Source organism: Kogia breviceps, chromosome 14, assembly GCF_026419965.1.
Source record: "Kogia breviceps isolate mKogBre1 chromosome 14, mKogBre1 haplotype 1, whole genome shotgun sequence".
Lineage (NCBI taxonomy): Eukaryota > Metazoa > Chordata > Mammalia > Artiodactyla > Physeteridae > Kogia > Kogia breviceps.
The window spans coordinates 79,286,012-79,306,951 of NC_081323.1; the positions used below are offsets into that span (position 1 = coordinate 79,286,012).

At 42.3% G+C, this 20,940-nt stretch overlaps 1 protein-coding gene across 4 annotated transcripts in view; it reads right to left on the reverse strand.

The window, feature by feature from the left end:
* Positions 1–20,655, reverse strand: part of AUTS2 (activator of transcription and developmental regulator AUTS2) — a 1,125,017-nt gene extending 1,104,362 nt beyond the window's left edge. The window contains exon 1 of one of the 4 annotated variants that reach the window (XM_067012189.1): positions 19,991–20,655. In XM_067012189.1, coding sequence (XP_066868290.1) covers positions 19,991–20,299 — 309 coding nt within the window. In that variant the 5' untranslated portion in view covers positions 20,300–20,655. The remainder of the gene's footprint in view (positions 1–19,990) is intronic. The other 3 variants (XM_059038420.2, XM_067012190.1, XM_059038419.2) reach the window with 3 other exon arrangements.
* Between the last annotated feature and the right edge of the window lie 285 nt (positions 20,656–20,940).

Sequence of the window (20,940 nt, forward strand, 5' to 3'; positions counted from 1 at the left end):
ACACAAGTACTGGAATCTCTATTCACCTGCACACACAGTCCCCGAGGACCCACAGATGTCTAAACCCACCAGCAAAGCCTAAGCTAGAAAGAGAAAGTGTTTCATCCTCTGAACAACAGTAACAAAAAAAAAAATCTCATTTCCCACCCACCCGCTTCACACAATGAAGTCAAAGTCTACTTTTGCAATCCAAAAGCTGATAAAAACAACATATACTTGCTTTTTTATTATTTCTAGATGATTCTCTTTAAAAGAGCTCACAGATATAAAGACTTCTTTATATGATGGAATTCAGTTTTTCCCTCTTTACTCAACAACTATATCTGATGAAGATGATGATCCAGCAGGGAAATCATATCAACCACTGTTTTCTGCCTCCACATAACCCAAAAGCTGTAAGATTTCTTTTTCAGTGCGTTTTTCACTCAAACTTGACACTTTCTTCTCACGATCTATTTTATTAACGGACTGCAAACAATCTCTCACACATTCCCTCCATGTGGGGATCCGGTGGTCTTCATCAGGGCCCAATTCCCTGACTGCTGTGAAAACTGTGACAGATTTAAGCTTCACTTCCCATTAAGTCTTCCCAGTGAAAGTAACCTGATAGCCTGGCCCAGTATAGAGCCCTAGAAATAAACTTTCCATTTCTGCTTTCCTTTCCCTCAAATTTATGAGCATGCAGGTGGATTAGGGGATTCTACTTGAAGTAGAAAGAGAACTGAGTATCATTATTTCTCCAGCATCTTCTCTAAGCTTGAACCTTAAGCTGTACATCTATTTCGTCCCCATAATGTTAAGCTGGTAACTAGTAAGATAAAATCCAACTGATTCCGTCCCTGCAAACTTTAATGCCTCAATGCTTAACCTCCCTTGAAGAAATACATTCATGAAAGCATCTATAATCAAAATCCTCAGAACCAAAAAATTTAAGCAAAATGAGGCAAAAACGTTTTGCCTAATGGCTCCCCTAGTGCTTTTCTAGGAGAGGATTACAGCCCCACCACACCTTTTTCTCTGTTAGACACACCAAACAATAATATGACACCAGAATGTAACACCCAGAATGTCATTCCTTGAAGCTAGGGGTTCTGTTTACAACCCCCCCCCCAGTGCCTAGAACAGTGCCTGGCATAAAGAAGAAACTCTGTAACCGTTTATCAAATGGATAAGTGGGCAGAAGGGGTGTGGGTAGCCCAGGGAGCTAAGACCCACAGGAGAAAATCAGGCCCCCAAAAATCAAGATTGACAGTACTTCTGAAAGGTGCCACAGTCTCAGATGTATCCACAGAGAACTGGCCACTCTGGTGTTCACACACATCTTATGGGTTACATCTTACCCCACATCTTACTGATACAGCTGTGCCTCAGGCCAAAAAACCCCTCAACTGCCACCCAAGAGCTCAGAGCCTTCCTGTAAAGATGCATGGGTTTCCACATGAAATCAGCTGTCCCCAATGACTTCTATGTTAATTTTATTACAACTTTCAGCTAATCCCAAAAACTTTCAACAGAAGCACCTTTGAATTTCTCAGTCCCCTTTCTAATGCCTCCTTCCTAGTCTCTAAAAGGCTTTGCAATAAATATATAAATGTATCCCCAGCTTTTCTCAGTTATGGATGGCAGGAAGACAGCATCAGCAGAGTAGCATCCCAGGACATTACCCTTCAAAATCTTGGAAAGCAGACCACGTTAAAAAGTTCGACAGAGAAAATGAAAAAAAGAAAAAAAAAAAAAAAAGGCTAGGAGTACAGTTCATTAAACACATGGCTTGGTACTGAGCATCTGAGAAAACCCAGTGAAGAAAAACTGACACACCCTCCTTCAAACAGAAGGTATCTACCCTGACTGCACAACACAATCCCCTGGGGAACTTTTAAAAGTTCTGATGATGGGGTGGGGGCTCCCTCTACCCTCCCATGGGTATGGGGACTTTTTTTTAATTCCCCAGAGGATTCTAATGTGCAGCTAGATTTGAGAATCCCCTGCTCTAAGGCTTACAGTTGACTCCTCAGACAATACACACTAAAATTAGCCCAATTTTAAGAAAGTGCTAAGCTCTGTTAAAGCTGGTGGTGGGGCCATGGGTGTTGGTCATGTTGTGCTTTATACTATTCCATAGTTATAAAATATTTCATAGTCCTATATATACAAATACATGCATTTTTTACACAAATATATTTTAAAGCAAGCTCACCATAAAAAGCTCCTCAGAAAGCACAAGTACTAAAAAGTACATTCTAGGGAGTACTGGAACTGATAGTGTCTGGGGCTTCTACTCCACTGGGGAGAAAAAAAATCAAGACCAATTCAATTGGGTCTGCTGACTTGAAAACACTGGTCTGAATTCTGTAACATACTTCACAGTACAGGTCTTGAAAAACGTCCCAGTCAAATTCAATTCAGAAAGACCAAAAGGTATCTGCTTAACCAACAATCCACCTAAAATCAGCAGGGTTGCCAGGACTAAGCCAGACTGGCTGTGAAATCCTTTATATAATCAAACACCAAAGCGGGTTGCAACAAGACAGTATTACTCCTAGGCTCCTAGGAGTAATTACTCCTAGGGCTCAGCTCTAGAACCATCTTTTTAAAGTGGGGTGGGGAGAGTATATTCCAGTGAATGTTTATCCAGTGACAAGCCCCACCTACCCTCCTCCTCATGAAAGAGGCAGTGCAGGCTCTAAAATCACACAGTCTGGGCTCAAATTCTGGCTCTACAATCTGGGGAAGTTATTTAACTTCTCTGAACCTCAGTTTCGTCATCTCTAAAGTGAGGATAATAATGTTACCTACTTCACAGGGCTGTTCTGAGGGTTAACTGTGAGAATGCTCTGGGTAAAATGACGATGATCACATGCAGTTAGCCCTCGATAAATGTTAGCCATCATTATCACTGTTGTTGCTGTTATTACAATAATCACCCAAATGGTGGTAACTTCTGGCACTGAAGAACAGAGCTAGTTTCCAATTTGTGGTGATTAAGCATTGGAATTCTGTATATTCCTGAAACATGTCTTTTGGGAGAACCATATCCATTTAAACAGGAGAGGAGACACAAATACTCTGGTCTCCAAAAAAAGATGCCCCATAGCTCCTAAGGCCTGGAGTGGTGATGGTGAGGTACAATGGGAGGCTCCCATAAAAGAATATAACATGTGAGTTTTAGATCAGGTCTTGTTTTAATACCAGCTAAGTGATCTTGGGGAAGTTCAAAGACTTTATCAGTTGGGAAATGAGGGCTTTCGACAGTCGTTCTCACTGTTTTTAAACTTCTCAAGTCACTTGGGTTTAAAAGTCAAAGTTCCTACAGGCGCCTCCCTCATCTCGGCCCCTCTCCTCCTCACTCACTCTATTCTAGCCACCATCACCTCCTACAGTTACTCACACACCAAGCCACTCCTTCCTCCAAGCCTTCACTCTTGCTCTTTGCTCTGGTTGAATGCTCTGCCCCTGGCTATCCACATTGCTTGCTCCCTCACTTCCTTCAGGTTTCTGCTCAAATATCACCTCCTCGAAGAGGCCTCATGTAAAACCACCTCTATAAAATTGCACATCTGCACACACATACCAGATTCTCACTATCATATCTTTAACCTGCTTTTAAAAACCCTGTCACTACTTGACACATTATGTATCTGTTTATGATTTACAGCATGTCATCCACCCCTGCTAGAATATAAACCCCGTTAGAGCAGATATCTATTTCTCTTATTCACTACAGCATCCCCTGTGCCTACAATGGTGCCTGCCTGGCTCACAGAAGCAATTGATAAAATATTTCTTGAATGAAAGAACAGACAAATTCAGATACCTTTTTCTTCCCAAAGAGAATCTTACTCTTAATACATAATATATAAAACAGGTAAAGGTGGAGCTCTGGTTGAATGAGATCAGGGCCTCCCCTCCACTGACTCAGTGTCCCCTGAGGTGCCCCAAAAACCACTGCCCAAATGATCTCCAAAGTCACTTACTACTCAGAAAGTCTCCAAGTCCACGTTATTTCTGTGAGACTCCAAAGAGAAACATTAAATTTGATAAATGACTTTCCATTCTGTGATTTCACTTATTATTCACTGGCAGCTGCATAAAGTACCCTAAAAATTCAAACCATACCATGTTCCAGAACTGCTGTATCCCTGAAATATCTACAACCAAATAGTAGGCATGTCCTACTATGGGGGGCACGGGGCAGGTCGGGATCTCTTTCCATGCCCTGTTACACCGTCTCTGAGCCTCTAGGACCTACTGCTAAGCCTCTAGGCTGCAAGAATCACACTGCTTCTAAGGGGGTGAGGAAGAAGGGTGGTGGACCCACGTGGAAACAGATGTTATACAATGGAGGATATAAATTTTGGCCACATGGCAGCCACCTGGTGGCTTCCTGACTCCACTACTTAGTCTCTTTTTACATCTAAATGACCTCCTGCTTTAGCCAGATTTGGACTTACATTCTGGAAAACATAGGTTGAGGGAGTATCATGTCCTAGAAAAGAACTCTGCACAAGGCATGAACAGTTGTGAGCAAAACCCCAGAAAAGCCAGCTGACTACAATATTGTGATAAGATCTTACGCACAGCTCAAAGACTTCCTCAAAATTGCAGGAAAGATATGGAATATACTCAGTTAACAAGTAAATAGGACCTTTGCAAATTTCTGTCATCCAACCTAGCAGTGCTGAACTAAGCAAGAGTTATCGACTGAAAGCATGGTGACCCATCCTCTAACACTGTAATCTAATCCTTAAACTAAAGACAATTTAATGCCTTTGCATGTCCATATGTTTTCTAATGACGCCATTGCTGTCAGCATGCTACAGGAGTGCTTCTTGGAAGATGGAAGTAATGACAAAGCACATCACTGGGAAGGCAATTATATGCAGTACTAACCATTTTACAAAGGCCATATGGGCTTTATTTCAACAATGTAATTTCCAAATCAGCCTGAGCATACATATTTCTCTGTCCTTAATCCCAGGAACACCATACTAAATGAAATAAGAGTACAGATGGGGCTTCCCTGGTGGCACAGTGGTTGAGAATCTGCCTGCCAATGCAGGAGACACGGGTTCGAGCCCTGGTCTGGGAGGATCCCACATGCCACGGAGCAACTAGGCTGGTGAGCCACAACTACTGAGCCTGCACGTCTGGAGCCTGTGCTCCTCAACAAGAGAGGCCGCGACAGTGAGAGGCCCACGCACCGCGATGAAGAGTGGCCCCCGCTCGCCGCAACTAGAGAAAGCCCTCGCACAGAAACGAAGACCCAACACAGCCATAAATAAATAAATAAATAAACGAATGAATGAATAAATAAAGGAGTTCCTTAAAAAAAAAGAGTACAGATGAAATATGGGCAGCTAATGTAGAAATCTACAACACAATGCTAAGGTAATGTTCACCTGAAAACAGTAAACAGAGGGCACCCACTGCCCTGAAGTGAAATTGACACCCATCTGTACCCAACCTAATAGAAAACATCACAACAGGGGTATTTTAAACCACCCAAGAGGCAAGGAACAACACAAGGAAAAGTTTAAAATACACAGATCCTACCTAGTGTTCACAATCTGGGACAGGCCCGAGAGTGATACAGAACTCATATTGTACAAATATATAAAATTCAGGTATAAGGGATTGCTTTTAAAACTCTGAACATAAAGGTATGGTGCCTACGACACTAGAGTTTTATAGTTATAGTTAAATTTCAAAGGACATGCTTTGACTTGGGTCTCCCCTACCATCATAAACTGCTAAAAAATGAAATCTGCTGTATTTCCATTTTGGATGTGCAAAAGGATAACCGTGCTCAACTGTAGTTGGAGAGAGAGGGGCAAGACTGCAGGTCTCAGAGCATAATGGTTCTGAGAAGAAACTGCCTCCTCTCTCCAAAAAGAGACTTTTCACGGAAGTGTTTACTTTGACTATCTTCATATTTTCACCCAGAAATCTTGAAATGTCAGACCCAGGGAGGGTACTGCACGTGTGCCTGTGTGTGTTATACCACTCCTTAAGGGATGGTCATCAGCCAGGTCTGAATCCCCAAGCCTTAGAAGATGCACTGTGTGGAGGCCCAATTTGGCCCAGAGGAGATGAAGAGGGCGCTTCTCAAGAATGTACGGTACTTGGGACTTCCCTGGTGGCGCAGTGGTTAAGAATCCTCCTGCCAATGCAGGGGACACGGGTGCGAGCCCTGGTCTGGGAAGATCCCACCTGCCAGGGAGCAACTAAGCCCGTGCGCCACAACTACTGAAGCCCACGTGCCACAAATACTGAAACCCACGCACCTAGAGCCCATGCTCCACAACAAGAGAAAAGCCACCGCAATGAGAAGCCTGCACATCACAACGAAGAGCAGCCCCTGCTCGCTGCAACTAGAAAAAAACCCACGCACAGCAAGAAGACCCAACGCAGTCAATAAATAAATAAATAAGTTTATATTAAAAAAAAAAAGAATGTATGGTACTCTAATCACAGTTGGGATTTCCATAAGAAGCAAATCTAACAGTCACATTCTCTTTTGAGAGAAGAGACCACATACTCTTTTGTAGCATAAACAAACCTCTACAGGGTGGAGTGGGGTATGGGGGAGAACAATTTGCAAATGTGCTTAGAATAATGAAACAATGACAGAGGAAATAATGTACTATTTGTCATTGGTACCTTCAAGATAAAGATATCTTAGTACATTCTTTCACCAGAAAGAATGCAGTACCTATTAGTTAAAAATCAAAAACAAAAATCTACTAGTAAGGTCTATTTTATTGTGGAATAGATTGCCAAGAGAAGTGCTACTTTTTAGAATAGTTTAAAATCGAGCAAAATACTTAGGAATTTATAGTAGAAAATAAGCTTACACCCACAATGCCCTGTTGAGAGGGTGTCAGTCCCTTCTCCAATTCTACACTTCTGTTCTAGGGGCTGTTGTAAGAAATCAGCAACATTAAGTATGTGAAAGGATTCAGTACACAGTTACCCTCAATATAACCAGCCTGAGCACTTACCTTTGACAAAGGCTTAAAATCTACCCGATCTGTGTGACCAGGAAAAAGGTCAGATTTTAATACAGGGAAAAACAGAGAAAGGGACAGAGAGAAAGAAAGAGAGAGGAAAAAAAAAGCAAACAAACATGCTACAGATGCACTGTACGAGTGGCAGCCACCTATGGTAGTAAACTCCAGCTTTTAAAAACAAAATAAAGAACTTCCCAAAAGATGGTGAGGTACTCTCCCCTCCCTAAATCTTATTATTATACCTAGAAAATCCCTTGTAACCAAGACAATTTTCAGCAGCAACAAGGAACAAACAAATGTAGCCTACCAGAGACCCATTTGGGACTCTGTCACAAAATGAATCTGTATTAAAAGAAGAGCGGAAAGGGATGAGGAGCTCGAGCTTTCAGGTCAGGCAGAAACCACCGCATTTCCTGCCTCTCATACTGACCTTCTGCAATTTGACTTAACTTCTCTGAGCCTCAGTGTCTTCGACTATAAAACAGGGATATCATTCATTTTTTCCACAGCGGAGCTCTAATGAGACAATGAATGCAAAATTCCAAGCACAATGCCTGGCACAGAGTAAGTACTAAGTAAGTAGTAGCTCCCTTTCCTAAAGTTTCTTTTCATAGAATTTTTGTGGAAATAGATCAACCCTAAATAAGCACTGACTGAGTACCTACTTCGCAAGGATTACTGAGTAAAGGAAGCAACAATTCTGAGAGCCTCAAATACCTCAAGAAGGATATATGTAGCTCCCCTACAGAGGCTAAAGTTAGAGAATAGAGGGAAATGAAACAATACATTAGAAATATAGGAAGATAACTCTGGCTCTCTCTTTTCCAAGGTTCCAGTCATATTCCCAAGTTACACACAACAAGCCACGACAGAGCATATAACAGACCAGGAAAAAGTTAACAGCACTTGAACTTCCCACCAGATCCCAAATAAAACATGGAGTACACTGCGTCACAGTCAACACTTCAAAAACTCCCTTAGGCTTTCCCCAAGATCTCAATCCATGGGAAAATCATTTCAAAAAGACAAAATACTCTGAAACTTAAGAAATAAAGCATTTCTCTGAGGTCAGCATTATCAGTAAGTTCATTATTATTATTATTATTACTACTACTACTATTACTATTGTTGTTATCTGTGATTCTGGAAACAGAATTGCTGCTGATAAAATTAGTTCTGGGTTGAAATACAGATAAAGGATGGCTTTACTGGACAAGTTTAAAGTATGCATGATCCAAAATACATTGCCAAAACATTTAACAATTTTTATAAAGTGATCAAGGAAGCGAGAAGTGTTGTAGATATGCTGAATTAAACAGTTTTTGGTACTTTCAGATATTACATGAAACTACTTTTAAACACAGGAAGTATTTCTGGAATCACACTATATATTCAGTGCTTAAAAACAGTTATAGGGCTTCCCTGGTGGCGCAGTGGTTGAGAGTCCACCTGCCGATGCAGGGGACATGGGTTCGTGCCCTGGTCCAGGAAGATCCTACATACCGCGGAGCGGCTAGGCCTGTGAGCCATGGGTGCTGAGCCTGCGCGTCCAGAGCCTGCGCTCCGCAACTGGAGAGGCCACAACAGTGACAGGCCCGCGTACCGCAAAAAAAAAAAAAAAAAAAAAAAAAAAAAACAGTTATATTCCTTCAACTGAAGATGACCTAGAACAATCTGGGCCACTTCTATATTAGACTAATAAAACTAATTTTAAAACAACACAACTGTCTAACAGGGAAGGTTTTAACACTCAGGTATGAAATCACACCTCCCAGCACACAGGCTGAATTATCCCCCAGCTTCTCACCTGTAATTATCATTTGCTCCCTCTCCAGGTGGCTGTTAGCCACCAAGTATCTTCCTAGGCTCACATCTGTAAGTACAAACTGCCTCTGGGGCCTCACATGCTATGAGCCTGAGAGGGAGGACAAAAACAAAAACTTCATGCTGGCTTAGACAACTTCTGAAAATATCTATTTTCAACACACAGCACAAGAGCAATTTGATAAAATTAAAATACCCTTATGTCACCCCGGTTAGCGATAAGTATTTTTCAAATAAAAAGAGTAAATTTACTTCACAGTTCCTGTAGAGGCCAGCTTCTTCCATTAAGGCCAATTCCAAAAATTTAGCAAAAGATCTTTCATCAGTTGAGAGGGCATAATTAGATGTTTTGATTAAAGCATTTTCCTCCCCTGGTTAACAAGATATAACAGATGTCACCGACTTCACTAATAACAATACAGTCCTGCATTTGGCATCTTTACAATTTTAAAAGTGAACTGTCATACAGAAAAATTATAGGTGGGGTGTCTCCATACAATCATGGCTCTGAAGTGGTTATGACATGCCTGGACTTCCCAAAGGAACAGATATGGAAATCATACTCCATATTCATAGCTGCAAGCCCTCCTTAGCACGCACTTGAAAACCAACCTCTGAAATCTGAATGATGCGGGGCTTATTCAAATCACCACCAATTATTCCTGGAAGCACCGACCAAGTGAGGTATGAAACCTGTACAGAAAATGCAAATCTCACAGTCACTTTCTTCCAGGAGCACAGGGAACACATGCAGAAAAGTGTCTCAGGAAAAGCAATGCCCATCTAAAGAGACTCACTCTAACAAAATCCAAGCTTCTATGCAGAGAGGAGGAGTACCATACTTGATTTTCTTTTTTTAATCATATTTTTTCACAGTAAGATTCCCCTGGTGCATTCACCCAATTTACAAAAATTCGATTTACACCAATTCTGTCAACACATCAGTCCAGGGTATACTAGAGAGAGACCTGCATTTTAAATGGGAGGCAGCGGGGCTTCCCTGGTGGCGCAGTGGTTGAGAGTCCGCCTGCCGATGCAGGGAACACGGGTTCGTGCCCCGGTCTGGGAGGATCCCACATGCCGCGGGAGTGGTTAGGCCCATGAGCCACGGCCTCTGACCCTGCACGTTCAGAGCCTGTGCTCCGCAACGGGAGAGACCACAACAGTGAGAGGCCCACGTACCACAAAAATAAATAAATAAATAAATAAATAAATAAATAAATAAATAAATGGTAGGCAGCCTCTCTGACTGAAGTTCAACACAAACATCCTGGTTTAACAACTCCATCAGTGACATTAAGCACAGATCTAAAGATTACTCAGCCCCTCTGTCAATTGCACGTGTTATTTATAGGACAGTATATCAATCATGTGTTCCCCTTATTATTTCCTACTTTCTGGTCCTAAGCTATTTGGTCTGCTAAATTAATACATTCCATTGTTGCTGCAATCTAAACAATGCTTGATAAAAGATTAATAAAATAGTTGGGTTCTCTGCAACCACACACACATACACACCCAGGGAAATTCATCAATGTCTTTTTATTTGCATATTTGGCTGACTGCCCCCTGCAGCAAATATGTAAGGTACCAATGCTCAGGTATCCTGGTTTATGGTTTGCATTTAATTCAGGGTGTCAATCTGCTTCTGTTTTAATTACATCCATCTTGATATGTTATTACAATCTCATGAAAACTTCTTTTCATTGTATGAATGGCTATAAATATATACACATGACAAACAGTTGTTATAAATTTTCTGGTTCAGCAATAAACAGGCAAGATGCCTTAGCCAACACATCATGTGGATTTAATATTTTGAGTCTTTCTTCTTCAGAAGAAAAGTTTGGTTGAGTCTTCAACTCAACCATATTCCAAAGTTCACTTGTTTCAAATGTTCTGCTACCAACTTTAGTAAGTTGCTCTGAGTCTCTCTGAATTGCCAGGCTGAAGAAAATATTCTACCCAAAAAAATTACGTTAAAATTTTAAGTGGGCCACATTAAGATCATCTTACATTCAAATAATTATTTTATCTTTCCATCGGTTATTCAAGGATCAGAAACCCTCATATCATCATCCTAATATTTATTTTTCTTTTACATCCTCATTATGGAGGGGAGGCAGGTGTTAAAAAAGACTAATGGACCTGCAGAGAAAGGCCAATTGTACACTGGGGGAAAGATTCTGGGTAATAATCAGAACATTTCTTGGAAAAAATGGGAATCTTTACCATCACGGTTGATCATCCTCATCTGCAGTTATTTTTATTTTATTTTTTTTTACCTTCCAATGTTCCCAATCCTTAGGAATCCAAGTACTGAGGAAAAGCAGTCTCCTAGTTTCACTGGATAACAGTGAGAGCCTCTAACTCCCAGTGTGATCTTAAGCAAGACAATTAACCCCTCTAGGCTGTGTTTTCATTTGCAAAGTGAGAGGTAGAACTACAGCATTTCTAAAGACAACAACTGTGCCTCCGATGCTGCTCTGGCTTAGAAAGCACATCAACCAACAACAGCTGAACTGAAATGGATCAAAAGACTGTTCTGAAAAGTTGAGGTCCTAATTTTAGGATAACACCCCCTGAAGAGGTAGCTATGCACATTAATCTCAAAACTGTAATTTTCACAAATAATCAAACTGATCAGCCTAACAAATGAGAAAGGAGCAAACTCTGTAATATGTAGCAACGCACAATACCAAATGCTTGTTTCCCCTTTTGCCCCAGTGAAAGTATAATTTCACTTGAACTATATAAGATCATTTCTTAGAACAGCACAATCCAGGACCTTCATTATTTTTGCCAACTGAACATGTACAGAGAGAATGGGTGGAACATTGGAATTTCTAGTATGTGGCTGGAAAACAAGGGATATTCTAATCTTCAACTACTGTTCCATCTACATCTGTATTTCCTTAGGGTTTTTTTTCTTACTTAGTTTCTAACTATGGAAAACTATTCACTAAATCACCTTTAGCCAGCAACCTTTAGCCAGTAAAGCATAACTGAACAGAGACCCTAGCAAACAACCAAAAACCAAAGTCTACTTCATTATAACTATCGAGAAATCACTGCAATACTAGACTCTCTTAATTCCTCTTTTCAAGCTCTAAACTACCACTACCATGAGAAACTTTGCAGAAATGTAAAATGAAGTTGGTGGGTTGTGCTACACGGGAAGGTAGGTGTGGAGACAAGGAAAACAACATCCCCGACATCCCTCAGGAATCATCACAACTTGACCCTGGCATTGACTTAAATCCTGTCCCAGATTCAGTCTAAAGGTATCACATTTCACCCATATAACCAAGAATCGAATTTTGTCTTCACAGGCTGTGTTTCTGTACCTAACCCAGGTCATTTCAAAATGCTTCAGTTAATAACAATCACACAGTACCTGCAATTTGAAGGCTTTCTGTCAAAAATGAATCCCAACCTGCATTAGCCATTTTCCTTTACTTACAAACTGTGGGTTTTCCCTTCTCCTCTTGTGACTCCATTTTACTTGTGTCCAAATGCCATATCTCTGCGCACTTGGGTTTTCCAGGGCCCAGAGATATGGCACCACATGGCATACTGGCAAGCCAAAACGACAAAATATTTGTATGTACTTGGTCATTTGTGGCATTTATTCAGGCAAACTCTAACCAGAGCTCACAAATGAATGAGAAATCAGAATAATGAGCTGATAACAGCCCAGAAAACTGAGGCAAGCAATTTATCCTCACGGTGCTACCTTCAGAGTCCCTCCAACAGACTGTCAATGTTCAAATAATGAAGGTTTGTAATTTAAAGTTTCTACATTTCATTCAGAACTTCCTAAATCCATTGCCTTTCAAAATTCGTAATTCTGATAACTCTATCTCAGTAAAGGAAGAGAAGAGGAAAGGGGGAAGGAGGTTGGGAGGGAGGGAGAGAAGGAGGTAGGTGGGCAGTGGGTGGTGGGGAGTCTACTGGATCCCAGGATGAGACTGACACATGCACTAGTATGTGAAATAAAAACCTAGAAAGACGGCAGCAATACAAATGATTTCAGGCTACAAGTCCCCTTGCAAAAGATGGAATCAGAGACTGAAAAGGAATGACACAAAGAAGCCTGTAGTTGCCTAGTCTCTTCCTAAGCAAGCAAAGGAAGCCAGACTAAGTGAAATCCACCCTTCCCCTCCTCAGTCACTAACAGCATAAAAAGGATCTATTCTTTGTGACCTTACAAGATAGGTGCTGACTGCATACCCCCTACCCTGCAGGCTTATTAGAAGAAATGAAGGAAGAACACAGTTCAGATCTGGAAGAAGAAATGCAAATTTAGGGTCTCACCAGGCTTAAATTCTATGCCCCACTTCTAGAAAAAAAAAAATTCTGCATTCATCTATTCATTGAACAGGTACACATTATATAAGAGAAACTGTTCTGACCCAGCTAAATGTCCCTAAATTGGTTTTGATCCTCTCCTGTCTTGGGTTTCGCCAAATTAATTCCCTTCCTGCTCTTCCAAACTTCAATTATTTGAGAGTTTTTTAATCTGATTTTTTTCCAGAACTTTCTCAAATGAATAGGTGCTATCCCATTACCAAGGTCTTTTTCCTATATCAACAAAATATTGGGTTTAATCCTAACCCTGAAAAAAGTGTTGTTTCTTGAGGAAAAAAAAACAAAACAGTTATGAGGCACTTTTACATAGTTAGGCTACACTTAATATATTAGTATAATACAGCATAGGGGTAAAATAAAATGTAAAAACACTAACCCACCATCCACCCTCTGCGTAAATGCAAACACACACACACACTCCCTCCATCAAAAAGTGCAATTGACCTTACGTCCAAAGGCTTCCAAATTTAGCAAGTGGAACCTAAATTATTCTTTAACAGCTGCCCTCAACTCCTATTTGTTTTTGCTTGGGAACCTTATTTCTAATCCTCACATTCTCGCAAACTAAATGATCACCATTTATTTTTGACAGCATATAGAACTGTTGTATAGTTACAATCTTTTTAACACCCTCAATGCTCCTTGAATCTCCTGGAATCATGTTGAATGCCCTGTCTTTTTTAACCCTTTTTCAATGGTGAAAGCTAGAGGAAAACACTCTCAAAAAGGATCAAAGGGTAATCACTAACTTTGTGATTCAGTTTTTAAATTACTGATTCATGTATACCCTGCCTACTTCCAAAAAAGATCTAAAGTAGTTCATCTCAACAACTAACACAAGGCATGCTGAATCACCATATCGCCATCTTCGACCTCATCTCCCATAATTACTCCTGGAGTGATGCTCTGCCTTGTTCAGTGAAATACTGAAATTCAGAAAGCATAGTAATATACTTGAATTCATAACCAAGCACATTCACAGTGCTTTTCTTTTTCTGTAGACTTTCTCACCACTTAGGAACTCTTCAGATCCTAAAGCTATGCAAATTGTCTAAAGTGAAATGCTGGAACTGACCCATTTACTCCACAGTTCCATCCCAAACTTCCCAAGATAGAAAAGTGAAAAATGTAACAAAAACATAGCTCCATAGCTTTCACTGGCTGTGTAACAGCAGATGAAGGGTTCTGACCTTTCTTGAATGAACACGTCATACATAAGGGAGCAAAAGGCAGATAATTTGAAACCTTTATTTTAACATCAGTGTCGACCTCCTTTCTCATCCAGCCTTCTTTCCCAGCTTGCCAAATATCAGCAGTACAGGAAACCAGAAGGAACCAAGATAGGATAAAACTCACTCTGGCTGGAAGGCAGCTTGGTAGCATCAGAACTGGACCGCTACCACAATGAAAGAACTATTAAGGAGATCACTCACCAGTGTTCACCTCATGTGTGGGGTTGCTAACAGTCAGTGAAGGGCTGACACCAGGCAGGAAAAGGGAGCAGAAGGAAAAGTGGACTAATCATCACTGTTTACATCTCACACCCCCCTGCCACTCCCACTTAAGCAGCAGCCTCTACTCTGACTCCAAACTTCTGTGCCTGGTTTTCCAAGTTGTCTATCATCAGCCCACTCACCCTAGACTCAGAGACTATCAAGTGCCAAGATCTGGAAGAGACCATTGAAATCTTTTCCAGCATTTCCCATACTGGATTATAGATTATGAATTATAATGCCAAGAATGAAAGTGCCCTGTGGTCATATAAATTAGGAAATAAGGCACATCACTTCTCCTTCTCTAATATTCAAAACTCATATACATATTACAAAAGACTCCTAACCTGGGCAGAACAAGTCACCCATTTAATTTTGTCTAGCCCATCAAGTTCCAAAACTATCTGAGAGTAGATCACATTTTTTTGGTCTGGAACACAACCTATGAACGTCCACAAAACTATGTTCCATTCCAGCTTGGGTACCTTTGCTCTAAAACTACTCTAAACCTCTCAACTTGTGGAAAAAGAAAATGAGGCGTTTAAAGAGTGCCTTCCCAAGGTCACTCAACTAGTTAAGACAGCCAAGCCTGGAGTGTGGGTCTCCACTAGTCTCCCGACTCCCGAACAAGCACTCTTTCTTACACAATTTTGTTCTCATTTCTACCAGCACTTCCTTGCCCGCAAAACCGAATCATCCATCTTGTTTCTGTGCCTTCTTCACCATTCCCTCTTTTTAGAATGCCCACCCCCCACACACTCCCTCCACGTCTACCCAAATCACTTCAACCTTCTAGGCCCCATATTCTCCAGGAAGCCTTCTCAAACACTTCAGCCTATCTCACTATTCCTTCTCTGAAAACCTACTGCACTTAGTTGGTATTAGGCATTCAAGTGCCTGTTTCAAAATCATTTTATAGGTGCTGGACTTAATTTTTCAACTAAACTGCACACTCCTTCAAGACATTATATATATTTTAGGTGTCTGTACTCTTTCTAGCACCTTGCACATATCAAACACTCCATGAATATTTGCTGATTGATACAAGGAAAACGATTAATGTTTTTTAAACAACGGAATAAGTGAGACTTGACCATAGTAAATTATTACAGTCTACTAACCTGGCACGTTACAAGCACATCAAATTCTGTACAGCCTATTTACACTACCAATGTGCGGGTAAGCCCTGAAACACATAGGAAATGAAGATTACATGAAAGTCTTAGTTTGATCCTCCACCCACCAGAAATGAGTCTTCCTTCATTTTCACAAGCCTGCAAAGCTCCAACTAGCCTCCTACCTGCTAAACCCACAATTTCCTCTTTGTTTCCCTTGGTCAGTTGTACAAAAGGAGGCTGCCCTAAGAACCCAGTACACAGCAGACGAGTGAGAGGGAAAATAATGGATTTGCAAATTTTCAGTCATAGTGCTCACATGGCTCCCTAATCAAGACTACACAGAAAGAAATGCAAATAACGACAGAAAGGTAATATTATCTGGTGCATCAGGGTATGCTGACAGTACTAGAACCCCAACATTCCCATTTATACTCTGTTTGCTGGAAACCACTTTTTAATGAGGCTTGATATCTGGGAATATTCACTTGTATTCAAAGAATATTCAGATAAACAATACCATACCAAATGGTAATTCTGCTTCTCCAATGCATAATGAAAAGAACACCATGTTCAACTTTCGCCTCCTCACTTACCCTCTTATCTTCTATCATGAGGCTCTTCACAATCACATACTTGAACTTCAGGGCACAATTACTCAAGACAAGTGTCCCTGCAGAATACGAAACTACCTCTGCCAGTTTCACTGCATATAAAGGGTGGGACTTCTCAAACCCCATCCAAAGCTTTCATTTTAAATAAGAACCAACAGTAGTGAAAAATAAATCAACATAAAAATGTAGATTCTCATTAGACAAGTTTCTTATTTTTCCTCCAGTACTGTAAGTAAAACCACAGTTAGTCTGGAACAATTTTATCAGGACATTTCATTATGAGTTAGGAGACTCTTCTTAAAAGGCAAGTCAAAATGAGCTACTCTAGACAAAACCATAGGAGTCAAATGATCTGTCCATTAACACCCAAAGTATACACCCCACAGTTAGCTAGCTACTGCTCTGAACCCACATAAGCTTAAAAGCCAAGATGTGCAAGCCAATATTTCTGGTTTCTAATCACAGTATCATACTAGCAGCAACCTTGATGACACGTGGTGACAACTGATTTCATTTCTACACACAAAAACACAGTATGTATTTAGGATAACTCTTAGAATCTCTAATAATTCTTAACATTTACAAGCACTCCTGTAACATACATTTCTGTCCAAGTTCATAGTTTAGTTGCCTGTTTCCTAATAAGCTCTCACATTTCTTAGTGATAGTTCAGTAAATCTTCCAAACTGAGTACAGTGGGACACCAGAGGTTTTATTTTAATGATCACCACACACATATGTCTGACCATCCAGCATGGACACAAACGTGATAAGCAGCAAACAGTTCTACCTTTTCCCAGAGAACCAGACATACATGATGATTTTTACTCCCCACTCTGTGTTTTTAACCTCAGAAGTGTATTTACAGCTTTCCTACAAAAATTAGGATGCCTAAATGTGAACTCTGACAGGATAGTTGATGATAATAGGGAACTGTTGTTAATTAACCTAGGTGTGATAATGGTACTATGGGTTTGGGTGGGTTTTTTGGGTGGGTTTGTTTTTTCGTTTTTTGTGTGTTTTTTTGAGTCATTGCCACTTAGAAATACATACCAATTTCTCACATCACATCTGGGTGGAGAGAATGAGTAGATGGTATAAAGATGAGACATGAGCTGGCAATTGTTGAGCCTGGTGGTGGTGTATCAGTACACTGGGGATTGCTGTACTCTTCTCTGTATATGTTTAATTTTTCTATAAACTTTTAAAGAAACTTTTTAAAAAGTTAGACCTTTATACCCACACAAAGATATTCAAATGATATTCAGATATGAAGGTAGTGTAATATTCAGCTAACCAAAGTAACCTGGGTTTTGAATCTAGAAAAGTAGCAGAAAAACAATCACAGCAAGGAAAGGAATGGTATTAATGGTACATTTCAAACTTGGCCTTTAAAAATTAAAAAATTTTTTACACCCAAAAGGAACTAGAATGGGCACATTTTTCTCTCAAAAGCCAGATGGACAGACATATACATCACAAGCCCAGTCAAATATTTATTAAAAGTAGAACAATCAAAAACAACTGCATAAGTTATATTTATCTTTACTTGGCCTTCAAAAATATTCATGGGAATCTGGAGGCCCCTCATGCTTACTTACTGAGAAGGGCCACATAGCAGAGCAGGATAGCCATGCAGGAAGCAAAACCACTTACAAGCAGCTCTTACAAATACTGTCCTAAACCAACCACTGACAGCAACCAAATCCTAGGCAGCGTTTTCTAATTCATGTACTAGGACACATATTGACATTTCAATTCCTATTTTAAAGCAAAAGAGAGACACAGAGAAAGAGGTCACATTGTACACTACGCTCCCACCTTTGGCAAAGTTGAAGCCACAGTTAGAATTATCCTAACAAGTGGTGAGCCTCAACACTCGAAAGAACTCCGTAGGATCCATTTTAGCCAATAAACCACCAGTTCTAGAACCCAAGGACAACTGATTCAATCACTAACATCAGAATCTATGGCCACCAATACCACCACCCTCCCTTCCTCCCCAACCACTAGCCACCATCCACCACCATCACCACCAGCAGCCCAACCAAAAAGCAGTTCAAACAGAAAAGAACAACCCTAACAGGAAGGCTTCCTTTTTAAAAATATTTAAAGTTGACACCCAAACACACACAGAACCAGCCGTCTAAACCTCTAAACCTGTACCGTTACCGCATGTGAGACTTAAGCTGTCATTAACAAAGCTTACATTTGAGCATTGCAAACAATACCATAATAACAGCAAAAACCAAAGGGAAAAGGAAAAGTTTCTTTCAGGAACCTCAAACCATCACATCAGGTGCAGAAAAGGCTAGAAACCAACTCCTATCTTGGTTTTGTTCTTAAGAAAGCCGGACCAACTCTGCAGAGTCTCAAAGCGCTCTGTATGTGTGGCGTGTTGCGGGCGGAGGAGAAAAAAGGGGGTTACCTTTATACAGGCCAGTGACCCATGCCAGCACCAGATCAGATCCATCCAGGTAAAGAGTTTCCCTCTGACCCCTGGACAATCTCCCCCTACCTGCCCCCCATCACCACCCCCAAGGAGCCCTTTAGCTGGCAAAAAAATGTGCATTTGGAAATCAGTGCTGCAGGTGCCCAAAGAATAAAGAAAGACACACAGAGATATACACACACACAAAGCCAATCAGAAAGATAAAAAAAAGAAAACACAAAAAAAAGGAAAAGGAGAGGGACAATTGGGTGACAAACCCTTCAGATACCAGCTAGGATTTTATTCTTTCCTCCCACCAGTCCTCTCTAGTGTACATTTTTATGTCCTTTAACCGAATTGCTCATGTACACACACATGTGCATATGTATGTGTATAGATAATATTACAATTAACCCTTTCTGTAATAGAGCCCTGTACGGAATACAGAAAGATAGTCCATCCTTTCCTCTCTTCCCTCCCCTCCTCCCTCCTTTCTCCCAACCAGGAGAAAACGCCCCCTTCCCCAGCTTCACCAAAAAAAAAAAGAAAAAAAAAAAGGAAAGAAAGAAAAAAGAAATGAAAAGAAAAAAAGGGGGCAGGGGAGGGGGGCAAAGAACCACAAAACCCCATCAGTCTCTGGTCCCGAGGACACCCAGGAAAGGTCTATACAAACACACACACAGGGACATATGGCTCTGTAGAAAGCACACAGAGAACCGTCCACAGGCGCCCCAAACCCAGCAGAGACTTCCACCAGCCAAGAAGCCATGATTGGGGAGGGAGAGGAGGAAGGAGTAGGGGCAGAGCTCTCCGTGGAGGGGGGCGCATTGTTGTGATGCCTGAACCCCTTTCTTTCTGCCCATCTGCTGGAGAGGGGGTGCGGGGAGGGGGCGCAGGGGGAAGGCGAGCGAGAACGAGGAAACCTGGAGACCAGGCACGGCTTGTCGATTCCCTCCTGCTGCCTGTCTGCCCGCGCCCCCGGCTCCCCCCGCAACAATAAGACCTCAGCCTAGACAGACAGACAGCCAGACCGACCTGAGCGCGGCGGGGGAGGCAGCAGAGCCGGGCGCAGCCGGAGGGTGGGGGGGTCGTGCCTATAAAGGGAAACCGGGGGGAGGGGGGTCCCCCTTACCTCCAGCGCTTCAAAAGTGACAAAGCTGGTCATGGCAAATCCATCAATGATGTCCTCTTCGGCTGAGGTGGACTCTCTCCGCTTCCTCCGCGGGGGTCTGGGCCGGGACGGGGCGGAGGACGGGGGCTTCCCATTGTCTTCCTTGTCGGAGCCCGACGACGAGGCGAACGAGGGCGCCCGGGTCCGGCCGGCCCCGCCGCCGCCGGCCGCGCCAGCCCCCAGTCCGCCCCGGGAGCGCCTCTCCCGGTCTCGCTGAGACCGCGACCGCCGCTTTTTGCGGAGTCCATGGCCCCGCGTCGGGCCATCCATGGCTCTGCTTCGCCGGGGTCTCCCCGCTCGCCGCCTGCCCGCCACAGGCTCCGGCCGCGGCCGCACAAAAAAATTGACACCAATCCCTCCCTCCCCCTTCTCGGCTTCCCTCCGCCCCGAGGAGGGCGCGGGGGAGACGGCGGCCGAAAGAAGGGAGAGAGGGGAAGAAAGAGCGGAGAAAGAAAAGGGGGAAGGGGCGGAGAGAGGGAGGAGGGACGGGAGCGAGGGCGAGAGGCGAGGAGCCCAAGTGCGGGGCTGCCCACAGCACCGAGGGTCGGAGATTCCTGTGAGCAGCGCCGAGCAAAGTAATGGCTGAACACACAGGTCTCCTTTAGAGGGGGAAAAAAAAAAAAAAAAAAACTCACCAAGCAGGCAATAAATCAGAATAGCGGAATGCTTTGATCAAGAGACTAGGAGGCTCCGGGGAGCCCTCCCCGCGGCCATTCTCCGCCGCGCCCCCCGCCCCCCGAAAACGCCTGCCCCCCCCGACTCCAAATCGGGCCCGAAAAGGTCGCGGGAAAGTGGGGGCAATGAACTTCACCCGCCCCTCGCGCAGGAAAACACCCCCGACGCCTCTCACACACGCCTCAGAGAAAACTCACTCCCTGGCTCCAAAATTTTTAAGAAATGCATCCAGGGGA